This window comes from Myotis myotis, unplaced genomic scaffold (genome assembly GCF_014108235.1).
Source record: "Myotis myotis isolate mMyoMyo1 unplaced genomic scaffold, mMyoMyo1.p scaffold_m19_p_1, whole genome shotgun sequence".
In the NCBI taxonomy this organism is placed as follows: Eukaryota; Metazoa; Chordata; class Mammalia; order Chiroptera; family Vespertilionidae; genus Myotis; species Myotis myotis.
The window spans coordinates 50,203,445-50,228,003 of NW_023416313.1; the positions used below are offsets into that span (position 1 = coordinate 50,203,445).

At 43.9% G+C, this 24,559-nt stretch overlaps 1 protein-coding gene and 2 pseudogenes across 1 annotated transcript; all 3 read right to left on the bottom strand.

Annotated features, from left to right (window-relative positions):
- Positions 1 to 729: 729 nt before the first annotated feature.
- LOC118673783 lies at positions 730 to 5,127 on the bottom strand (annotated as a pseudogene).
- A 1,287-nt stretch (positions 5,128 to 6,414) lies between these two features.
- Positions 6,415 to 7,785, bottom strand: LOC118670217 (pre-mRNA-splicing factor RBM22-like). Its single transcript, XM_036337314.1, has one exon. The coding sequence runs from the start codon at positions 7,763 to 7,765 to the stop codon at positions 6,503 to 6,505; it is 1,263 nt and encodes a 420-aa protein (XP_036193207.1). The 5' UTR covers positions 7,766 to 7,785; the 3' UTR covers positions 6,415 to 6,502.
- Positions 7,786 to 17,020: 9,235 nt separating this feature from the next.
- LOC118674391 lies at positions 17,021 to 20,981 on the bottom strand (annotated as a pseudogene).
- Between the last annotated feature and the right edge of the window lie 3,578 nt (positions 20,982 to 24,559).

Here is a 24,559-nt window from a genome sequence, read left to right on the forward strand (position 1 = left end):
TTGTGAATTAAAGAATAAAAGAATGACACACGCTAGTGAGCAATAAAGTAGTGTTATCTGAGGTAAAGATGTTTGACTCTAACACTAGTGTCTGACCAAATAAGGGCATACCTCAGTGATAATGGGGTTTTGATTCTAGACCACCACAATAAAAAGAGTACTGCAGTAAAGTGAGTTGTAATCTTCCTGCTGGTGGAAGGCCTTGCCTTCATTCAGTTTTAAGAAAAGCTACACCTGTGAAGCACAATAAAGTGAAGTGCAATAAAATGAAGTATACCTGCAGGCACTCATTTCTGATTTTGAAATTCCTTAGGGCATGCTAAAAATCTTCCATATTAAGACGCAGTGCTAGCCCTGGCCAGGGTGGCTCAGTGGGGCATCATCCTGGGACCAGGAGTTTGCCAGATGATTACATGCCCAGGGCTGCTGCTTGATCCTGGGGGGTGTGTAGGAGGCAGCCAATTGATGTCTGCTCTCACATCATGTTTTTTCCCTTCTCCCACTCCCTTCCTCTCTCTTTAAAATCAATAGAAATATTTTTTTTAAAAAAGAACAAAGTGCTAGAGGGGCAGTTGCTTCAGCCTTTCTTTGCATATGACTCTAACTATTCCCTCAAAATATGTCTTTAACAACTCAGAAGCTTTTATACCGTTGTATAGAAGCAGGCAGGGGAAGCAGAGCCTCTTTAAAGAGAAGGCCCTGGGCAGCCAAGCATCCCCACACTTGTTTTCACTTGCCAGAAGTCAGGGACCAATTGTAGAGCTGAAGTAGATCCTTGGCATTCTCTTTGGTCCACACCCAAGGAGAAGGCGGGGCTTTGAGTATAAAAAAAGACCAAGTCTGTTAGGAGGGAGTGTTGCTTGCTCTGGTGTTGTTGGGTGTGGCGTGGGGCATGGGTGATGTAGTCCAAAGTTTTCTAGGCTTAAAAACTTATCTGATGGTTAGGAGGGGTCAGTGGAAATGAACCAAACTTTTCACAGATCTCAAGGGAAATTTTGGTTAGGTTTCTTTAGAAGTGAAAGATGAATAAAGAAAAAGGAAAAGAGAATCTAAGCAGACAGATTGAGGAACTGGAAAGAAGGGAAGCCAGTGTGTGCGCAGACAGAAAATAGGTGGTCACTGTAACTGCCTGAAGTCATTTTATCAGGCATGTCTTCTCTTCCTGGAAATAAAAGGGGAAACTTTTCTAACTATTGGAGTTTCTAAAAGGGATTCACTTCTTAAAGCTTAAAATTGAATCTTGAATTTTGAAATTTCTTCTCTTGTGCTCAAATCTTTCTAGAAGTCAGCTGCTTTTTGACTTCTGTTCAACTTCTTGCATAAAAGATACTTCAGCCCTAGCCGGTTTGGCTCAGGGACTAAACGGTCCCAAGTTTGATTCTGGTCAAACCTCAGTTGCAGGCTGGATCCCTGGCTCTGGTCAGGGCACATATGGGAAGCAACGAATCAATGTATCTCACATCAATGTCTCTCTCTCTCTCCCCCTCCCTTCCACTCTCTCTAAAAATTAATGGAAAAATATCCTCAGATGAGGATCAACAACAACAAAAAAGTTCAGCAAAATCACTCTTCCAGATATCATACTGCAGTTTGATAAATCCCCTTTAGAAGAAATACATAGGTTTGGAACTTCCATGCTTAAAGGAAACTCAGTAATCTTATCTCGCTTTTTTTTTTTCATGAAAAGTTTCTAAATGCCTTCTTCTTCTAGCCTTCAGTTGTATCCTAAAATATCTATTGGAGAGAAACTCCTCTTTAGACTTGGCAGAAAGTGAGGAAAAGCTAGCTCCCCTCCTCCTTGCTTTAGAGACTAAAGGTTGATTCAGCTTGGATGAAAACCATGGGGGAAAAACAAGACTATTTTTGAATTAGACTTGTTTGAGAGGAGAAAGTGTCCTTTGAGTTGTTAGTGAAGAACAGAACTAAAGTGAACTTCAGTCATCATGCAGCTGTTGAACCCTCTTACCCGGGAGTCAAGATCTTCACCTTATTCCTTTTGAAAACAGCCATCTAATCTGAAAATAATCTAAAACCTGTGGGCTGAAGCTTACCTTCCACCTGAATGTGGAGGTGGGGAAGGGGGAATGTATTACATCATCTTAGGCTCTTCGTTCAGTCTCATACTTGCTCACCTGAGAGCACTCTTCTGTTAGGTAAATGGTCAGTCGGGACAGGGAAGAAACTTCATCTGGTTAGACGGTGGTTACCCAGAGCACTGAGAATTGTGAGGCTTTCTTGAGGTTATCTGGAGAAAAATGTCATAGGGAAAGGGGATGATGTGGCATCTTTGAGACATTCATCAAGAGCATACTAGGTGATGGATACGTTTATTATCCTGACGGATGATTTTATGGCTGCTATACGGCAAATTGTATTGCTGTTTCTCCGTCAACTATATGAACAAAGGTGTTTCATTTTAAAAATCGCACTATACCAAACACCTAGGTCTTCCTGCTTTTAGAAAAAACCTGGACAAATGGAGAAGAAGTAAAAGAGTAAGAATGTGTACCTGTGTCCACTGTATGAGTGGAGAGTTACATTGCTTACACTGTCTGTGTGAAAGAAGCAGAGTTTAAGGGGAAGAGCAGAGACCTTGCCTTCACGTAGATTCCTTGCTTAAGAGAAGTGTAGTTCTGGGTGGGAAAGCATAGTTGGACAAATAATTACTTGGCATATGAGATCTAGGGTCTTGAAAGTCCCAGCCTTTCCAAACAACAGTGCTAGTTAATGGTGATAACTAGAACTGGGGTGTCAGGACAGGTGGTGTGGTAGGGTTCTACAGGAAGAGGCCCAAGGGCAGTGCTGCCTGATGCTGCTTCTCCTAGCTGCCTAATATCACTGAAAACCAATTTCTGACTACTCACCCTGTAGAGTTCTCACCTGTAATTGTGTCCCTTTACTGACAGCAACGTTTCTCTGCTTCCAGGAATTCCAAAAGTGAGCGGACTAGTGATTTAATTCTGTCAACCAAGAATCTGGTTAAATTTAAGTGTGAATTCTAACATACTAAATGCATGTATGGCATGCTTCGTCTACTAAACCCCTCTCCATTTCTGTAAATTTATTCAACCACTATGAAAACAAAGTAAAAAAACAAGCCAAAAAGTTAACTTATATATACAAAATTACTTTAAATACAAAATCCCCCAATGGATTATTGGGCAAAGAGAACAGTACTAACTTCCCAGTACAATATTAACAGTGGAGACACTGAAAAGTTCACCTTTCCCACCTTAGAAATGCAGAGCAAAACAATTGCCATCCACTTTTACCCAACTAATCAATTAAGGGCCTCCCACCTGCAGGTGAGTTCTATAAAACTATATGTGGTTGGTGTTAACTGCATAAGGGTTCTGGAGAGTCATGTAGCTCTATATATTAAACTATGGTACGAGGGTTAGGAGGAGACAAGTTTATAACCGCAATTGGAGAAGAGGTAGAATAAGAAGCTTCTTAATTGTAACTTTCTTTTAGAACAAGACATGGGCTAGGACATGATTCCCCGCCTAGGCCATAGAAATTTGGCTGTGCCTTGGGCCATTTCTTCTGTGTGGACACCTCTCTGAACTTGGGTCTGAAGTGCTTTCTGCCTTCTTTCTATCTACTGGGCACAGTACAGCCTGAACCTTTTATATGTTCTCTTAAAACTTGTTTGACTAACTCTTAACTCAAAACCCTGACTAATCCTTAGGGGGTGGCCTTAACTGAAATTCCAAGGCTAGTCTGGATTCAGCTTTCTGTAGGTTACTGCTTAGAACCCAGTGTTCACCTAGAGCAGCTCAACACCAGTGGCTACTTGCCCAGAGACTGGTATAGCCATGTGTCATATTTCTTAGCACCAAATCTACCTGAAATTGTTTATGGTCAAAGATAGCTATTGCTATCTGAATTGTACTATGCTACTCAGACAAGACTAAGCCATGAAAAGGGGGTAGCAGGAAAACTCAAAGGTGAAGGAATTTAATGATAGAAACTGCAAACAGGTGAAGTAAAACCTGTGCCTCCGGGAGAAGCTATTACGTTTCCTTGGAGGGATTTGTTGAAGGCAGCTGTCTGTGATTGTAATTATCATGACCTCCAACCCCGTATACCTATATGGAGGTGAGACCATATTAGATGTTGTAACTCAAGCCACTGGCTTTTGAACCTCCTTTTGTGTGGAAGAGTATCACATGGCGAAGTAAGAGAAAGTTGCTGTAGGAGCAGCAGGAGAATGTACAGAACCCTTTCTCTAGCCTACTTCCCCAGCGGGCTCAGAATATACAGGGTACTGGCGAACACAATTTGAAAGTGCTTCAATAAAATACTTCATCTTATGAAAGATGCTCACTCATTTTTTATTAAAAACTAAAGCCAGTCTCTATTAAGAAAGACACCTCAAATAAGTGATACCGGAAATAGATCAAATAAACTGCTTGTCATTCCATTCATAGTTGGTTTGTAGTGCAGCTGGAAGAGCTGTCAGTTAACTAGTCTCCCCTAAGTAGGAGGTCAGAGAAGCAAATTTTCAAGACTGTCACAGTCCTGGAATACAGCTAAGATGCTTTGAAGTTGGGATTCTTGTTTAGATAGCATTTGGAACCTAACTCTGTTTCCTAATCCCAAAACAGTGTTAGAAATGCTGACAGGGTTCCTTAAATGCCTGAAGAATCGAGGCATATGGCTCAGGAATATACCTGCTTTTGGAATCTGGCTTTTATGACAATGGTTGTGAGGGAGATATTTTATTCGATAATGAGGAATGTTTGATGTAAAATTGTGATTCTCATTTACTGGCAAATTTGGAAAAAATAAGCTGGCCCTGAGCATTGCAGGTTCTGATCAGTATTAACTAGCTGGGCCTGATGGTTCTTACCTTTATTCTGGGACTTCAGGCAATATTCAACCCCTACAGCTACCACAAATGCAGCAAATCCCCATTTAAATCCTTTTAGTAATTCATCAACATAGGACACATTGTTTGTTTGCAAAGCCACCCATGTATCTCCAAGCTTCACTGTGGCCCCACAGATCCCTTAGCCTGGGTGTAGCCATCTTCTCCTGTACTGTACCTTCTATCTTCCATTGTTTATAATCTGGAAGTTGCATTCTATTATGACCATGTCCATGTCCATGTTGGGCCATGTTTGACAGCAATCTGACCTCTCAGGACATTCAGTATTCAACCTGGATATTAATAAAGTAAGGAAATAAAGGAACTCAGACATTAACCATAACCAACTAGGGAGCTGAATCAAATATTAAGCCTAATAAACGAGGGAAGTGGAATCTGCTTCATTAGAAAGCTCGTTCTATTAAGCCTGATTTACCAGGAAGCTATAGCATTTACGGACTCATTTACACACTCCAGGAAACCCTGCCCTGGAGATTTAATCTTTGGAGTGAACAGGGAAAGTCTCCCTGCAGCACGAGGGCAGTCTCAGGATTATGGGGGAGGAAGAGGGGAAGTTCCCCTGCTGGGGACACCAGCGGTAGAAACCAGATGATGCAACAGCACTTGCAATACCCGTGAGCAATAGCCTTCAAGATGGTTCAGGGGGAGGTGCTGCTACTCTTGGACATGCCCAATAGGAGCCAAGCTGGCACCATCAATCTCGCCTGGGGAAACATTGGATTGGTTAAGGGGCGGACCCAGCAAAGCCCTAGAAGCTTGGGAAGTTGATTGGTTATTTTGAAAAAGCGCCTGGCCTTTCCCAAACCCTAGATGATATAATTTCAGCTAACAAAACTTTCTCTCCCGCCGCCGGTCTGGTAACCTGCCCTCCACCCATTGGTTAGCCCCTGCTCTTTCCTTAGCAGCCATGTGGCCTTAGCAGCTGCATGGCCTCCAAACGCAGCTTTCAAGGGGGAGCCTGGGTACAGCCGCCCAGCAAGGAATCCCAGCCACAGACGAACAACGCACAACGCTGTCTGGACAGGGACTTGGGATGGCTTAGTAGCTGCCTGAGGCCCTGACAGCCCTGGGACTCCAAACAGGCCCCAGCCAAGGCGCAGTGGGAAAAACAAGCTAAGCAAGCATGATGGTGATAAAGAGGATGTGACGTCAGAAGTGTTAAATCACACTTATGCCACTACAATGATTAGTACTAGTAATCTTTTTTTAGATGATAAAAAGGAAAACACCGAATGGACATAAAAACGGTCAAAAGATTCTTTCCGCAGGTTAATGCCCCCCCCCCCCCCCAAAAAAATACAAAATGAACATATGATTGGGATGGAAACTCCATTGGATATTCCAATTCACCCCATTGCTTGCTCCCCATAGAAGGGGAACAGGCATTAAGTTTTATTAGTAACGTTATAGTAACCAGATGTGCCAATGGCAGCTTATTTGAGGTCCATCAATCAAAGCATGGCTATTGTTTTCTGACTGCCCACATCTGAACACATTCAGCTACTATGGAAACTACAAAGGAAGGAAAAATATATTTATTCCAAGATTCGTTTACTGGGATTTTTAAGCGCCCTGTCTTCTGTAGAGCCCCAGAATGGTGATAATGTGCTAGGGGCTGCTGTGTTTCCCAGCATGAGCTCCCATTCTCTGAGGGTCCTGAGAAGGATAGTGGATTGGTCCTGGAGCCCTCATGAAAGGAGGAGGTGGTCCCATTGGGTGGAACATATGTGGCCCAAAACCTGGGGGTGGGGGTGGGGCAATTCCAGGGGGTGGCGGCAGGGCGATGTTCACCACAGCTGGAGGGCCACTGGGGGGCAGGTTGAAGTAGTTGGCAGAGGCTTCTTCCTCTGCTGCAGGAGGAGGGGGAAGAGCTCCTGGCAGGCCTGGAACAGGCTCCAGCTTAATGCCAGAGTCTGTGGTTCCGTCTTTCTCTTTTTCTTTTCCTCGGGCTGCTTGGGACCTTCCCCATTGCACATTAAGTCGACGGCCATTGACAATTAGCTTATTAAAGGACTTCTCCGCAGCCACTTCAGCAGCCTGCCTTGTGGCAAACTGGATGAAAGCACATTGCTGTCTCTGCACCACGGTGATCGTCCGAATCTCTCCGAACTGGTAGAAATGATTTCTTAGGTCTGTCTCAGTAATGGTACCGCCCAGACCACCAACATATAGTGTGGTGATAGTCTTGTCCTCTGGCGGGTCCAAACGAGGCATTGTTGAAGCCCGCTTTAGAAGCTTATCTGCCACAGGGTCATTGATTCCATAATATCGGTCTTTAATGTTCTGATCGGCAAGGGGGTCATCTGGATCTGTAGGCTTCTCATGTCTGTATGGACATTCGTCTCCTCTCCTACATTCTCCTTTCACCCAGAAGGAGCAAATGTGGGGTCGATTCCTTTTGTAGTAGGGTGTGGTCCTTGCCAGTTTGAGCAGCATGTCACTGGTGGATGTGGCTTTCCCCAGCATGCCAACTGGCCGTGTTCCATCAGAGTTAGAAATCTCCCTTTCCATATTCTGTGTGTAGTACTCTTTGTTGACATCTGATTTTGGCATGTCATCCTTAAAAGACAGCCCTGCATCACGAACCTGGATGGGCAGGCCATACTCCAGATCCAAGAGGCAAGTCTGACAGACATTCTTCAATTTACTACAGGTTTGGCACACTTCAGTCTTCTTGAAACGCATGCGGACTCCGGGACACCAGCGAAACACTGTGAATGGTCTGGCACAGATTTTGCATTCCTTCCCGTACTTTTCTTTGGTCATTCGGATATACGGGTTTTCTCCCAGACACGTCTGGCACAGGATGGGGAAGTCCGCATCCTCCCAGTTCTGCCTGTTGTAGGTGTTGGAACCCAGAGAGGTCGCCATCTTGAGAGCGTCCGGAGGCAGCCGCCGCTTCCAAGTTGGCAGATAGGACCGTCACAATCCCGTCAGGTCCCTATTCCAGTTGATTTTAATTCTGTCAATTTCTATTCCAAAGGTTGACACGGAGACAGCATTCAGTTGATCAGCATAGCAAGTTTCTCTAGTCAGGTTCTCCAGCCAGGTTCTGTGTTTTATTGTCCTATTACATTTGTATTTATACCAGTTGATTTTAATCCTGTCAATTTCTATTCCAAAGGTTAGGGCGTTTCTTATATCCATTCCAGGGAGAAAAGATTATGTAGCTTAAGCGTGATTGTTCGTAGTTAAAGTGATTAACTACCCACCTGGCACTTAGTTAAGGGGTTTTATTCCCTCCCTAACTTCAGGGAAAAATCCCTACATGGGGAAACAACCTTTCTCGGAGAGGTGACCTTGGTTAAAACACATAGCGCCAAGAAGGGGAGCAAACATATTAAGAACAGTACGCCATATACGCCAGGTCCCTTGAAACATATGTTGTGCAGATGTTTCTTCCCTGCAGCGACTGTGTCAAGCAGCAAGGATGGACTGGCTTCCGGCATAAGTGGGTATAAGAGAGCCTTCTATGGAGCAGACCAGAATGACTAAGTAGCAGGTATGCCAAGCTCTTGCCAGAGCATTAATATCCAGAGATGGCCAATCTCTGTACCACCTCACAGTGACCATCCTTTTGATGCTTGGGAATTGTCCTTCTCTTAGTATGGGTGCTACCTCCCAATTGCCATGAGGGCATTGCTGTCCAATAGAGATACAGTGTGAGCCACTTATCTTATTTTAAATAGTTTATGAGCCATAATAAAAAAAAATAAAGAACTGGATGAAAATTTAAAATTCTTGTTTGTTTTAGACCATTCCCTGATGCTGTCTGCCCTAAGAGGCTTCGGACCATTTGAGCCTTCAAGTCTCAGCTATTCCCACTTCCTAGTTGTAATTGTATTTTCATTTAGAAACTTCTGGCCTGGTTAGAAATTCCCAGCATAATTAGGGAACTGCCCCAAAGACTTTCTGAGGATTATCTGATAAACTATTCATGTTTCCTACAAGTTTCCAACTTTTAGGGAACTTGTAAATGTTCCAAATTTGTAAATGTTACAAAAGGCACAGTGACTCAGTGCACCCATTTTTCAGTGGCTAAAGGTTTTTTTGGTTGCGAAGAGGTAGCATTTGTCTTAGATTGGCTGAGAGTTAACAATTGTAGATTCTTATGCCAGTTGGTTGAAGAATAATAGAGAATCTAGAGAAAATGCATTTTCGATGTGGCAGCAGGGGCTGGATCAGCTGTGATGCCAGCCAGTGCCCAAACAGTCAACAGAGCCAGAATATTGGCAGCCTTCATAGATGTGAGGGTATCCTACAGGCTGTTGCACTGCTATGCGGGGTCTTCTTACAGGCACAGGGAGAGATAATCCTATAGGGAGAGATTATTCAAGGCAGCTGTTCACCTTGACTGTTCACCTCCAAGGGAAGGTGAGAAAAGCCAGCTTGCAGAGGATGAGTGTAGATGTGTCCGCATGAAGAAGTACCAGTCTTCACCACAGGTGGGGTCTGTGCAGAATGTAATCAGGGAAGTCTTATTGTTTAATTCTGGGTCTAGAGTTCTTCAGTTCTTTGGAATAGAATGGAAGTATATTTGACTAATGGTTGATTGCTCGGTGACCCAGAAGAAAGCTTATTCTCTGCCTCACACTGGCAGGAAGATTTTGAGTGAGGCCTAACCTTGAGTTGTAGATTAGTGGACTGTCTTAAAGTGGACCCACCCCACAAGTCCTGCACTCCCTTCCCCCATGTCAGGTGTGAGCTATAGACATGAAGGTTATAAATCTGTGTGCTTACGAGATAATTCTAGAAGCTTAGGTTCTTGTACTAACTCACAACTCGTGTTTTACTGCTAGAACTACTTCCCACCTTTGCTGGAGTAGAGCTATTCTGCCTGACAGTTTTATTTTCAAATTTAATTTTTACCTTTTTGTTGTTGTTGTTTGCTTGTTTAAAGACTGCTAGACTTAGTAGCAACAGATCAGGGTGATGCGGTCCCAGTGGAGTGGGAGAAGCATAAGTACTAGCTCTTTGACCATTCCCTGATGCTGTCTGCTGTAGAGGGCCGCCTGGGAGGCACCTAGGCATTTTCTTATAATTATTGTCAGCTGAACTCAGAGCATAGGCAGAGCCATGCCCTGGGAACATGCTTCCCCAATAAGGCTGGACATGTTAATCAGGCAGGGGCGGAACTAGATATGTAAATCTAGGCCTTTAAAATAAACCTGCTGTGTGGCTCAGCCCACTTTTTGCCGCCTCTCCATCAGAGAGGATGGCGCCCACCTGGACCCAGCTTAAAATCTATTTCTGCGTCTTGGTCTTTCTTTAATTTCTTAATCTCCAGCTCCTCCACTCAGCAAATGGACTGTTTCCTTTTCCATGCGGGACATGGAAAAGAGAGAAACAGCCCCCCACATTTGGCGCCCCCCCAATAGGGACTGAGTACGGAGGCAAGAGAAGAAAGCGAGGGGGTCACTCCCAGAAGCGTGTGCACACAGACTTAAAGGAATAAGGTAAGGGGAGTGTATTGTTGTGAATTGATATGAAATAGCCAGGTGTAAAACGTGGGTAATCCTCAAAAAATGCTTTAAACTATGCTCTGTTAATTGTAGTAAAATTCTTGATTTCTTTCTTAAGCTTTGTTGATGAAAACCTGGGAAAAGGTTAGAAAGCAGTTGTGTGACCAATACTCAGCAAAAAGTCCAGAGAAAATTCCTATTTTAATTGGTGATGGCCTTGATTCAGCACAGGAAAGTTTAAGAATGTCTAAGTGGGGTGCAGCCACAGCCTTACAGCCTGGAGTGGAAGGGTGCAAGTCTCTAAGAATACCCTCTGCACCTCCTCTGCCTCCACGTGTAAACTACTTGTAACCAAGTAGAAAAGGATTAAAGGAATTTCTCAGCAACTGCCAATGATTCTTTATCTTAAAAAATCTTTTCTTTCCTTAAAAAAATAAAAATAAATAAAAATTGAAAAATAAATAAAATAAAAAGAGTAAATGCCAGACCATTTCTGAATCTTCCCCCTAAGAAACAAGGAGGTGGGGGAAGCTCACAGGCCATCCAATATGGACATCATTCCTCAAGAAAGCCACTTCTTCGCCTCATCTTCACCATTTTTATCCTTTTTTTTTTTTTCCAGCTAATGACTTAAAGCTTTTACAAATTCATAAATGCATCCGGGATTTCTGTGCACATGTAAAGGGAGAAGGCCAGTTTAAAAATGAGTGCGCATAGTTTTGAGCTGATCTTGACTTTTTTCTGTGTACAGAATAAAAACCTGAGACTGTTTTGGCCTTAAAAATGGCGGAGATGAACCTAAGAAAGAAATACAGGCTGGTTTTCCAAGGCAATTTAAAATAGCTCTTTTGAAATTTCCCGCCCTGAGGCAAGTACCACCAGGAAGTTGATAGTCAAGTTTACTTGTGAATAGCTATGGTGTTGCTTCTTGACTTCCCCAGCAGGAAAATTGTGACCATTTTGAAATTTAGCAGTTATGCCAGGCTTATTGGCTGGAACCTTAAAACTTTTAAGTCAAATCATCTAAAAGTATTGAGATTTATAATATTGAAATGTTGATCTGAGTATGCCTAGTATGAAGTCTAGATGATAGAAGTTAATCTATTAATTGAAAATGCCTTATATTTTATTTGAAATGTATCCTTAAATGTAAAAGTATTGATTTGAAAAAATGCTAAGTATTTAATTTTCTACCTAAGATTTAAAGCTCTGAAAGTTTAAGGTCTCTTTTTTGCCATTAAAAAAGTTTAAAGTTACACCCTTTTTTTATGGAGGGAAGGGTAGACATGCCCTTCCCGTAGCATGTAGGTAATCCAATTCCCGCCAGCAGCCATCATTAGGAATGTTAATTTGCATTTCAATGGCTACACCTTTTGCTAGACGACCTTCCCAGAAAAGATCAAGCGGCCAAAAGGTGGCTCCTTTGAAATCAGCTTTCCGCCAGTAGTCATTTTTTAATACAAGCTTGCTTCTCAGTTTCCCCGTGCAGAAAAAACATGGTTTAAAGTTAATTATTAGATTTTAAAATTTATTCTTAAAAATATAAAAGTGTAGTTAATCAAAGAACTGCTAATATTTGACTTGTAAGCCCTGAAAGTTTAAAGTGCAAATTGAATTGGGAGAAATTAATTAAATATCTAATGTATAACTTGTTTTTGAAAAAATAAAATGTGTTTTCTCTTAAATGATTGGGAATTCAAAATATGTTACTCATTGGTCTGATTTAAAAAAGAGGATTAATTTTATGATCTCAACTGAAAATTTTTTAATACAAAAACCAGTTTAAATTTGATTGATATTCTTTAAGATAATTATAAAGGGTATAAACAGCTAATGAGATTTCTGTTTGTCTACAATATAATGTTGGTCATCTACCTTTTAGGGGTTTTGGTTTGCTCTGTCAAAGAACAGTGTAGACAGCCTCCACTTTGAGCTGCCTGACTTGGCAGCCGCCATGTTGGCCGCATGGCCTGCCGCTCCCCTGGGGGCCGCCGTCTTGGAACAACAAAGGCCCCGCCCTCTGATTTAGCCAATCACAAAAGGAATGTCTGCTCACTGAGGCAGGATGGGATTTCAGGGGTGGAGTTTTAAGGCGGAGTTTTACTACAGAAATGGAAATACGGATGGGGCAGAAAGTGTGCTTGCCTCGCAAATTTATTTAATACTATTTTTAAGAAAATATTTTTAATACTTAATAAATTAGCAATCACGGTCTTAATATAATTTTAGTGGTATGATAGACCAATGTTTTAAGCAGTTGGCTTTATAAGGGCTGACAATAGAGCTCATATTTCTTAAAAGGCTTGTAGATAAGAGACATTTTTAAGTCATCTTAAATTCTCAGTAGAACCATAGTTATACATATATCATAAACAAATAAAGAGTAATTGATTCCATGGTCAGGACTAGGTCCTATTATGTTGAGAACTGCTTTTAAATGTTGAAAATTTTTTAATTAGATATGTATTTGACAGTTTTTCCCAAGTGCAATATTTCAAAATATAATATGCTTGATTGCATAAGAAATTTCTGCCAAATAAAAGAAAAAATTGATTTATTAGTAGCAATGTCTTTATTTAAACTAACAAAAGCACCACGCCGCTGCATTTTAAATTAGGCTGGAGGTGGGGCAGCGTTTGCACCTCGTGTATCAGACATAAAATTACTAAATTTACTAATCTTTGTAAGCAATTGAATCCTAGTAAAGTAAAATTCTTCTAAAAAGTTACTGAAGGCTTCCCATGATCCCTCTGTATATGCAAATAAGCCAAAAGGGAATGCTGTTTAAAAATATTATTTTAAATTTAATAAAAAGGAGAAAGTTTAATATTTTGAAATATCTTCCACTAATATTTATAGGATAATCTAATGATTTGCTGTTAAAATATCAAATCTGAAAATAAGTACAGTCACCATAAATGTTTAATTACTTTGACTTGAAATACATGGCCTTGAGGCACTATCAGGCAAGATCCAAGAAGTAATCCTATAGGTTACTTGGTGTAAAAGAGAAAGATTTTTCTTTTTTAAGTTGAAGTTCTCCAAGTGTAATCCAGCAGGAAGAAAAACCAGACAACCAACAGCCCAGAGACCACCTGGGGCATGGTAAAGTGAAGTATGGTAACTCGAACTCAGGTAAAAACTGTAAGTTTCATATTGGTCTTAGAAGGCACATTTTTCCCTTTACCTGGGAAAGACAGCACAACTATCCCAAGGTCAGAGGGCTCCAGTTAGTGTGTCAACTCAGTGTTCTGGAGACCCAAAACTGTAATTTAAATAACATGCCTAAGTTTAACCTAGGTCACCAAAGACTCTAGATAATGTGTTTACCCAAAACTATAGTTTGGATGGCATGCTGTCTCTGTTTCTGTAAATTGCATTTTTTTGCAAACTAGGTTCCTCATTCCAAACCTCGAGACGGCCCATTTAAAATTGAATTGTCATGACCTAGAGCAAAGAATATTCTTACATGGTATTATTCTACAAGTTTTATTAATAATTTTTGATGCTTTACAATAGTATATTGTGCATTTATCCCAAACAAACTTACAAATAATTCAATTAATATTTAAGGACATGAAGGGATTAATTCCCTCCTGGGAAGGCACTTAAGCATTCTGTATTGACCTCTCTTGACCTTTTTGCCAAGTGGATTTCCTCTTCTCACAATCCAATTGTCTGCAGCTGTTATCTGAGCTCTCCGTTCAAACTGAGATCATGAAATGCTGGTACTATGGATCTGTCTCTTGCCCAATGGCGTAAGCTGGGCCCTCTCTGGAGAAGAAACCTGGGTTCCCTATGATAAATGCCGGGACCCCACCAACAGGCGAGGGGTTCCAAAGGCAGTTGCTGGGCATGGGGGCCAGAGGGACATAGGCTACCAAGGAGGCAAAACTGAACCTCACATCACCCTACTTGGCCCAGAGATGGCTGGTAGTCAAAGACGGGTAAGACCCCACAGGGTGGGGCGACCTAAGACAGGCACAGTCGGGGGCCAGTAGGACAAAACTTGGGGTTCAACAGAGGTGGGGCACAGATCCTCACCCCCCCCCCAATTGTGCAGGGGCTTGAACACTCGCCCCTTCTGAGGAAGGTCTCCTGTCCCCATGGCTGCTTCTTGCTTCCCATGCCCAGCCCAGATCAGGAACCAAATAACAGAAGAGACTTGGTCCAGCTGAAAATGGTACCCAGAAAAACAAAGGCTTAGTTTAACAGACTCTAAATTTAAATCTAGCCTAACAACAGAAATGCTTAAGCCTCCTCAAGGATGTAAAGTGATCCTTTCAATTAATATTTACAGTGTAAATTAAGATTATTGTTAAAATATTAAATTTGACAGCAAAATAGTTGTTAAGTTTTCAAATTAATTAAATTTGGCTAACTTGAAATAAGTAATTATTCAAAAAGTATTAACCAAACTTTTCATTTTGTGGTAAAATTGCTTAACATGCAAAAAAGTTATCTAGACTGCATTATATATTTTCCAAAAAGGCTCCAAATTAAATTAAAAAAAAGGGGGGATAGTGGAAAAATATAGTGGAAAAATGCCATGTAAGAAAATAGATCCTATAACTAAATTAAAATTTTTTCGTTAGCAAGACACCCAGAAAAAACACATGTCAGGGAAAGCCAGGAGATCATTTCAAAGAAAAAACCCCAAGTAAGGTTTTTCCTTTAACCTTTGGTCGAGAATATGTTTGTATACTTTCAGAGAACAGTTTCAAGACCATGTGGATTCCTGCAACAACAGATCCCAACTGATCAGATTGCTCCAGCCACAAAGACAGGAGAGACAGTTCGAAGATGGAGATGGTGAAGACGCCTTGTCATGATAGCAGTCAGCACCTGTGCATTGCTGCAGGTTGCCCAGGAAGAAGGAGCAATGCAGCCAATTCGGGTGCCAGAACATTACATCCGTCACCATAATGGACTCAGACAAGCTCCTGTGTCCATTCACTCAAAAGGACTAAGTACTGCCCTAATGACAGCAAAGGGGAAGAAGAAAACTGAAAGATGCAAGGGACTGTTGTGCCAATATGGAGTCATCTGAAGAAGTTAACGACTGAAGCGCAACAGATTGTGGAAAGGCAAGAAGTTGAAGCTACTTCTTCAACCATGTTCCTGCTCATGCTAGCATCTGTTAACTGCCAGTCTTCTGCAAAGTCTTGCGCAGCCAAGTCCAAGGACTCTGAGTAAATATACACCAGCAGCAAAAGAGACTTATTTTTTCATTTAGTAGCAAAAATGTTAATATGTCCATAGTTCTGATTTCTCATATTGTTGTTTTGCATTGGCATTGTTTTATTATTTAATAGTCAGTTTTGTTCTTAACGTTCAAATTTTGAAAATGATAACATGTATGTAGTGTAGTTTTTGCATTTGCATTGTTTGCAATTGTTTTAATTCTAGAGCCCTACTATTAATGTTTAAAATTTTACTTTTATTATAGTAGCTTAAAAAACAAAAACGGGGGAGATGTAGAGGGCCGCCTGGGAGGCACCTAGGCACTTTCTTATAATTATTGTCAGCTGAACTCAGAGCATAGGCAGAGCCATGCCCTGGGAACATGCTTCCCCAATAAGGCTGGACATGTTAATCAGGCAGGGGCGGAACTAGATATGTAAATCTAGGCCTTTAAAATAAACCTGCTGTGTGGCTCAGCCCACTTTTTGCCGCCTCTCCATCAGAGAGGATGGCGCCCACCTGGACCCAGCTTAAAATCTTTTTCTGTGTCTTGGTCTTTCTTTAATTTCTTAATCCCCAGCTCCTCCACTCAGCAAATGGACTGTTTCCTTTTCCATGCGGGACATGGAAAAGAGAGAAACAGCCCCCCACAGTCTGCCCCAAGAGGCTTTGGACCATTTGAGCCATATATCCTTCTGGGCCCTAGAGGCCATCTGTGAAGAAGATAAGAATCTGCTTACTGGGTACTGGATGAAGGGCACAGCTTAATTTGAAGTCTTGCTTTTGCCTCCCAGTTCCCACTCCTCCCAGTTCCCACTAAGAGATGTCTTAGAGTTGGACACTTGGGTGATAGTCCAATATTTATCACTACCTTATGCTAAGTCTTGGTGAACTATATACACTGGATAATTAAAAAATTGGAAAAGACTGCTCTGGCTTAGATACTTCTTTTTTTTCTTCTTTGTGTCCAGAATTTTAGAGTTGACTCTTGCTGGTGAAGGACACCTTCAGTTTTGTCCATTCTCCCACCAAAGCCTAAAGGCAAAACTCTTAAACACCTAATTCTTTGCGAAAAAATTACCAAATAACTTTGCAGACTATAGAAGAAAGATTGGCATTTTTTCCTTTGGTTCTGGGGAGAGGGCTGCTTATATTTAACACTGATCAGGTAAAGAGGGGAGGCTGTACCTCAGATCCGAGGAGATGCTTGCTCTGAGCAGTCTGCGGTGGGCACAGGATGACCAGGGCTGGCAGAGAACAGGCTGGCCTGCCCTCATTCAGGCAGCCATCTGAGCAGTGGCATCTAGAAAGCCCCACAGTGGCTACCCCCATGGACTCAGGGAAGGGCTGAGTGCTGCCTGTTGAACATGTGCCGCAAGGTTACATAATGCTCTGAGTTGGGATTTTGGAGACTTCCAGTTTGTGTGGGCAGGTACTGGAGAAGGGGAGGACAGAAGTCAGCCACTCTTCCCCCACTGCCTTATGCCAACACAAGCTGCAGATTAGTAAGCAGCACCTTCATGCCTGTGGTGACTGTTACAGTGGAAGTGGCAGGGTCCAGCTTGTAGGTGTTGGCATCTGCCTTTTTATATCGATCCCGAAAAACATGAATGCTCCCATTACAGCTGGCGATCTTCCAGAGGGGTGGGGTTGAGCTCCAAGCCTCAGGAAGGCAAAGTCGGGTACAGCTGTCTAGCAGGGGATTGTAGCATACCAGGGAGTCCCCTTCAGCCACGATGAACACCAGATCCTTATGCACAGCGGCATGCACGCGGCCGGCAAAGGGCAGCACACAGGGCTTCTTGTAGCACTTGTCTGTCTCTGTGTCAAAGCACTGGATGAGTCGGGAAGGTTTGGTAAGGAAGTCCAGGTCATTCTCCTCCCCCGCCAGTAAGTAGATGATCCTTTTGAGATTGGCTCCAGCAGCCCCTCACACAGCCACCTCTAGCTGTGTTGTCTCTATCCAGTTGTTATAATCTACCTGGTAATAGATAACTGCATTGGAGAGGGTATCCTGCAGTGTCTTGCCACCCAGTGAAAATATAGCATTTCTCTCGGGCACAGACACCATGGTGTGCTGGAGCCGGTCCCGGGGTAAGGGCGCACACCACTCCCAGTCCACAGTGGCGTTGTTATACTGCCACATGCGCCGTGGGATGGACCCTCCTACCACGTACAAGTCTCCACCATGCTTGCAGGCTGCAGTGATCTGGTGGCACAAACTGTTTTGGCCACGTCCACTGATGGAGTCATCTTCAGCACAATGAGTGGGTACGAGATGACTCTTTCCCGATCAGGTAAAATGTGCACGTTCTCCCCAATTTCCTTCAAGCTACTCTTGAGTGACTCTGCAAAAGACTCTCTTTCTTTCCTCTTTATTAAAATCGATCCAGGCTTCTATTGCCTCTGTTGGGTTCTGTGAACATGGAACTCCATCAGAGATGATATCAGTGAGTCGGTGGTGGGGCAAGTGGAGAAACTCCTCTGTGTCTTGCAGCTGGGCGAGGTGGGCCTTAGCACAGTGCTTGGCAGCAGGGTAGAGCTCAGGATCACTTGTGCGATCTGCCAGCCACATCACCTGAAGGCAGTTCCCCACCTGCACGGTGGGGGCCAAAAGCCGAGAACATTCCTCAAAGAGAGATTCAGCTGACACATATCTGACACCTCATAAATTCCCTGCAGCTCATCAGCTCTAAGTTTCACAGTCCCATGGTAGAGATAATCAACCAGGAGCTGGAAAACAGACTCACTGACATCCTGCAGCACAATCACCTGGTTGTGGGCCTCCTTCAGGTTGGAAGTGAACATGGACCGGAAGAAGCAGCTTTGAGCTGAGAGGACCAGCCAATGGAGCTGAAACTCCCGGCCTTCCACTGAAATGGTGACGTCAGCAAACAGCTCTTCCTCCAGACACAGTTTCATGATGCCCTGAGCCACACGGCCTGAGTGTGACCGATCTTTGAAAGTGTAGTTCACAAAGTAGTTTTCATCCATTAATGCTCCAGGCCCCTCTGGTGATTCCGTGGTAGCCAACTTCTCTCTCTGCCAGTTGTCGTTCCGATTCTTTAGGGTCCTCGCCTTCTTTCCAGATTCTGCCACACCAAGCTAGGGCCACGTTCACCTCACAGTTTTCCCACCTGCTTCCCTTCCTATCATTCTGAAGCCTGGATCCCAGAACCTCTGCTTTTTAGATACTTCTTTATGTCCCCCCACCTTCTCTGTCCTTCGGGGGACTTCTCTAGACCACTGTTGCCCTTGACCCTGGGCTTGGCAAATCTTCCTTAACTTACTTTATTCATACTGGGCCAAAAGCAAAAAAAAAAAAAAAGGCCATTCTGGGCATTTATAGATGTAGTTCCTGTGTATCTTCATCCTTCCTTACCTGAAGGTTGAGACTGCTTATTATACTTTAGATATCTGCTGAAGTGCTGCTGTCTCAGCTTTGTGCCATATTTCATTTCTTGCTTACCACCCTCTGTGCTACCCCCCACTTACATGCTCTATTTGTGACCATATATTCATTTATTAGTTCACTTTCCCCCACCAGACTGAGCTGTGTCATGAAGACAGATCACATCTCTCAATGACATTCAATATTATAATGTACTAGAGGCCCAGTGCACAAAAATTTGTGCACTCGGGGGGGGAGGGGGGTCCCTCAGCCCGGCCTGTGCCCTCTCGCAGTCTGGGACCCCTTGGGAGATAATGACCTGCTGGCTTAGGCCTGCTCCCGGGTGGCAGAGGGCAGGCCAAATCCCTAGGTGCAGCCCCTGGTCAGGCTCAGAGCAGGGCCGATTGGGGAGTTGGGGCGCCGCCCCCTGTCATGCACAGAGCAGGGCGATTGGGAGGTTGTGATGCCACCCTCAGTCACGCTCAGGGTAGGGCTGATTGGGGGGTTGGGGCACCGTCCCCTGTCACACTAAAGGCAGGGTCAATGGGGAGGTTGCGGTGCCACCCCCTGTCACGCACAGAGCAGGGCCCATCAGGCGGTTGGGGCACCGCCCTCTATCACCCACAGAGCAGGGCCGATCAGGAGGTTGGGGCGCCGCCACTCTCACACTCAGGGCAGGGCCAATGGGGAGGTTATGGCTCTACCCCATCACACACAGAGCAGGGCCAGTGGGGTGGGGGGGGGGGTTAGGGCGCCGCACCCTGTCACACACAGAGCAAGGCTGATCAGGGGGTTGGGGCGCCGCACCCTGTCACACACAGCGCCGCAGGGCGATCAGGGGGTTGGGGAGCTCCCCCCTATCAGGCACAGAGCAGGGCTGATCAGGGGGTTGCGGCACCTTCCCCTGTCATGAACAGAGCAGGGTGGATAGGGAGGTTGTGGCCCCACCCGCTGTCACACACAGAGCCCCAGGGTGATCAGGGGGTTTGGGCGCTGCCCCCTGTCATGCTGATCCCGGTGCCGGGAGGCCTTGCGGCTCCACTGATCCCGGTGCTGGGAGGCATATTACCCTTTTACTATATAGGGTAGAGGCCTGGTGCACAGGTGGGTGCCGGCTGGTTTGCCCTGAAGAGTGTCCTGGATCAGGGTGGGGGTCTCCACTGGGGTGCCTGGCCAGCCTGGGTGAGGGGATGATGGCTGTTTGCAGCTGGTCACACACCCTTCAGGGTGGGGGTCCCGACTGGGGTGCCTGGCCAGTCTGAGTGAGGGGCTGAGGGCTGTTTTCAGGCTGGGGGTGACTGATGCTCCCAACCACTCCTTTTTTTCTTTTCTTTTCTTTTTTTTTATTCTGGGCCAGCTTTAGCTTTGAGGCTTGGCTCCAGCTCTTAGGCCTCCGCTGCTGAAAGTAGGTTTCTGGCCTTCGCTTACAATGTTGCGATCCTGCTGGCTGAAGCCCGGCAGACTAAAGCAGGTTTCTGGGGTTTTGTTTAGCTTCTATATTTGTTACATAGTTGCTTAGAATTGCAGCTCAGAGGCCTGCAGCGGCAGGTGGGGAACGTTGGAGTCCTCCGTTACTGAAGCAAGCAAGCCTCATGTTAGTTTCAAGCTGCCTGGCTGCTGGCCGCCATCTTGGCTGGCAGTTAATTTGCATATCTCCCTGATTAGCCAATGGGAAGGGTAGCGGTCATACGCCAATTACCATGTTTCTCTTTTATTAGATAGGATAGTTCCATGTTTGAAACATTCATTTGCTGAACTAGCAGAGAGGAAGCTGTGCATTAGATGATATCCTTGCTGGTCTTGCTAGAGATTTTGGACATTATCTTATACATAATAGGGAAGCTATTAAAATAATTTAAGTGTAGTTGTGTAACTGGACAATCAGTGGGTCCTGGCTGCCCGTTACTACTTGAACCAATTCAGCAGAGACAGGGTTGAATCACATATGAGTGTTTATTCCAATAATGCCGGCTGTACGGAAGAGCAGCAGGTCATCTGCTGAGTGTGACCGATCTTTGAAAGTGTAGTTCACAAAGTAGTTTTCATCCATTAATGCTCCACCATAAACCAGTTGCTTATATTGGGTAGAAGATTGGGGTGAAGATTACATGGAGAAGTAGGCAAAAGGGTATGCCAGATGGACAGTTTAGAGGTAATGAGGGCTAGGAATTTGCAAAGGGCTAGGGGTCTTCAAAGGGCTGGCAGCTCTGGTTTCTGCAATAAGGTTGTTAATCTTTCCATGATAATAGGCAGCTCCAGGATAGGGAGGATGGGCTGCATTTCCAGGTGAGCTCTCAGGTCCTGCGTGCAACTCCCAGCCAGGTTAGAATGGGCTTTTCTTAATCAGAACAAAACAATCATGGTTAACAGAGCATGGTTAATATTTCTTAAAATTATAGCTGCCCCCAGTATTCTATTTCTGCCCCTAACAGTTGGTTGACAGAAGGTATTTGATATGCTCAAACTTCATTTTAAAAATTATTGTTGGCATTTCATAAAAAAGGGAGAATGGAGTGAGCTGTGAGTCCTGCTTGGACCAGTGTGGCAGGATTGAGAAGGGAGGAGATAGACTAGTTAGAAGAATATTAAAAGGCATAATCAACTGGATTTGATGGCTAGGTGTGTGAAAAGTCATTTCACAGGACTCCTGGGATTGTGAGCAGGGATTCTGTGTGAATAGTGGTGTCATTTACTAGGATAGGGCATCTGATCTCTATGTCCAGAGACTCATATTCTCAAAAGTGAAATCACATGAGAATGGAGACTGTAGAGGGTGAGAGAGTACCTCTGTGGTCTTTTATTGAATGTCATAAACTTAACTTCTCTCCTTTTGGTTAATTCACTAATATTTAATTCAATTCCTCAAGGAAGCATTCCCCAATTCTTTTTTTTAATTGAATTTAATTGGGGTGACATTGGTTAACAAAATTATGTAGGTTTCAGGGATATAATTTTATAATACATCATTTGTGTATTGTATTGGGGTTTTTTTTTCTTAATTAAATCTTTATTGTTAAGATTATTACATTTGTTTCTCCTTTCCCCCCCCCATAACTCTCCTCCTCCCAGTTCCCACCCCACCATCCGCCCTCACTCCCCACCCACTGTCCTCATCCATAGGTGCACAATTTTTGTCCAGTCTCCTCCTGCATCTCCCACACCCCTTTCCCCACCAAGAATAGTGAGTCCATTCCCTTTCTATGTCCCTGATTCTATTATGATCACCAGTTCATTCTGTTCATCAGATTATTTATTCACTTGATTCTTAGATTCACTTGTTGATAGATGCATATTTGTTGTTCATAATTTGTATCTTTACCTTTTTCTTCCTCTTCCTCTTCTTAAAGGATACCTTTCAGCATTTCATATAATACTGGTTTGGTGGTGATGAACTCCTTTAGCTTTTCCTTATCTGTGAAGCTCTTTATCTGATCTTCAGTTCTGAATGATAGCTTTGCTGGATAAAGTAATCTTGGTTGTAGGTTCTTGGCATTCATCACTTTGAATATTTCTTGCCATTCCCTTCTGGCCTGCAAAGTTTCTGTTGAGAAATCAGCTGACAGTCGTATGGGTACTCCCTTGTAGGTAACTGAGTTTCTTTCTCTTGCTGCTCTTAAGAGTCTCTCTTTGTCTTTTGCTCTTGGCATTTTAATTATGATGTGTCTTGGTGTGGTCCTGTTTGGATTCCTTTAGTTTGGGGTTCTCCGTGCTTCCTGGACCTGTAAGTCTATTTCTTTCACCAGGTAGGGGAAGTTTTCTGTCATGATTTCTTCAAATAGGTTTTCAATATCTTGCTCTCTCTCATCTTCTGGCACCCCTATAATTCGGATGTTGGTGCGCTTGAAGCTGTCCCAGAGGCTCCTTACACTATCTTCGTATTTTTGGATTCTTTTTTCATTTTGCTTTTCCGGTTGGGTGTTTTTAGCTTCTTCGCATTTCAAATCTTTGCCTTGATTCTTGCGGTCCTCTGGTCTGCTGTTGGGAGTCTGTATAATATTCTTTATTTCAGTCCGTGTATGCTTAATTTCTAGTTGGTTCTTTATCACAACATCGAGGGTCTCATTAGATTTGTTGAGGATCTCATTAAGTTTATCAGCAGCTTCTAGACAGTTCTTGAGAGACCTTAAAAGTGTGGTTCTGAACTGAATATCCTCCATTGACAGTTTTGTCCTGTTTTTTTGTCTCCGCATTTTTTTATGCTTTCTTGGTGCACCCCCTAGTGGTCTTTGTGTGCAGTCCTCCTGTAGTTAAGCCTTGATTGCTGTAGTTAACACTGGGGGGATTTGACCTGCAGGTCAGCTGGCTGTGAGAATCAGCTGTGTCTGCAGTGGGAAAACTTCTGGCATCTAGGGAGGTGCTAATCTAGCCTTTGCCTGAGGCTATCTGGCAAATGGCTCTGCGCAGGGCTTGGGCGGGGCGGGTGGGTCGCTCGGGTTCGGGATCAACAGGGCGGGCTGGAGGGAGCAGTTATGGCGGCTCTCAGTCCTGTCCCCAGGGGCTCTGCCTCACAGAGTCCCAGCAACCGCAGCAAACCTTGGAGAGAAAGCTGCATTCGAGTTCCGACCGAAGCCAGACAGTCCCGCTTCTCCCGTTTGAGTCTGGGTCCCTAGAGACTCGCCCAGATCTGGAGCTCAGAATCTGAGACTCCCTCCCGATTGAAAGCACCAACCGCGCCCTCCGCCGCCAGACCGCTCCGCGCGCACTCCGTACCTGAGTATTTCACTTCAGCACTGTGCCTCCTCTGAGTCTGGGTATGATATTCTCTTTCCTCCTAGTTGTAGAATTTCCACTCAGCCAGCCTTCCTGTGGTTCTGGATGATGTCCATTCCGTCTTTTAGGTGTGTTTTGATTTGGTTGTTCAAGGCATCAATCTCCAGCGTTAACCTATGCTGCCATCTTGGTTCTCCTCCCTCATTTGTGTATTGTATTGGGTGCTCACTATCTCAAGCCAAGTCTCCTTCCATCACTATTTAGCCTCCCTTTACCCTCTTCTACCTCTCCCCACTCCCTATCCCTCTGGTAATCACCATACTGTGGTCTGTCTATGAAGTTTTTTTCTTAATCCCTTTACTTTTTTCAACCAGCCCCAGTTCTTTAATGAGATTGGATCCTGTCATTTTCTGGGAGGAGCGTCTCTAGAATTTAGGACCTTATTTGATTCCCTAGCAGGGTAGTGATTGGTATAGTATTGTGCAAATTTTTTTTTATTTTAGTAAATCTTTATTGTTCAGATTATTACATTTGTTCCTTTTTTCCCCCCCCATAACTCCCCTCCACCCAGTTCCCACCCCACCCTCTGCCCTTACCCCTCCACTGTCCTCATCCATAGGTGCACAATTTTTGTCCAGTCTCTTCCCGCATCTCCCACACCCCTTTCCCCACCAAGAATAGTGAGTCCATTCCCTTTCTATGTCCCTGATTCTATTATGATCACCAGTTCATTCTGTTCATCAGATTATTTATTCACTTGATTCTTAGATTCACTTGTTGATAGATGCATATTTGTTGTTCATAATTTGTATCTTTACCTTTTTCTTCCTCTTCCTCTTCTTAAAGGATACCTTTCAGCATTTCATATAATACTGGTTTGGTGGTGATGAACTCCTTTAGCTTTTCCTTATCTGTGAA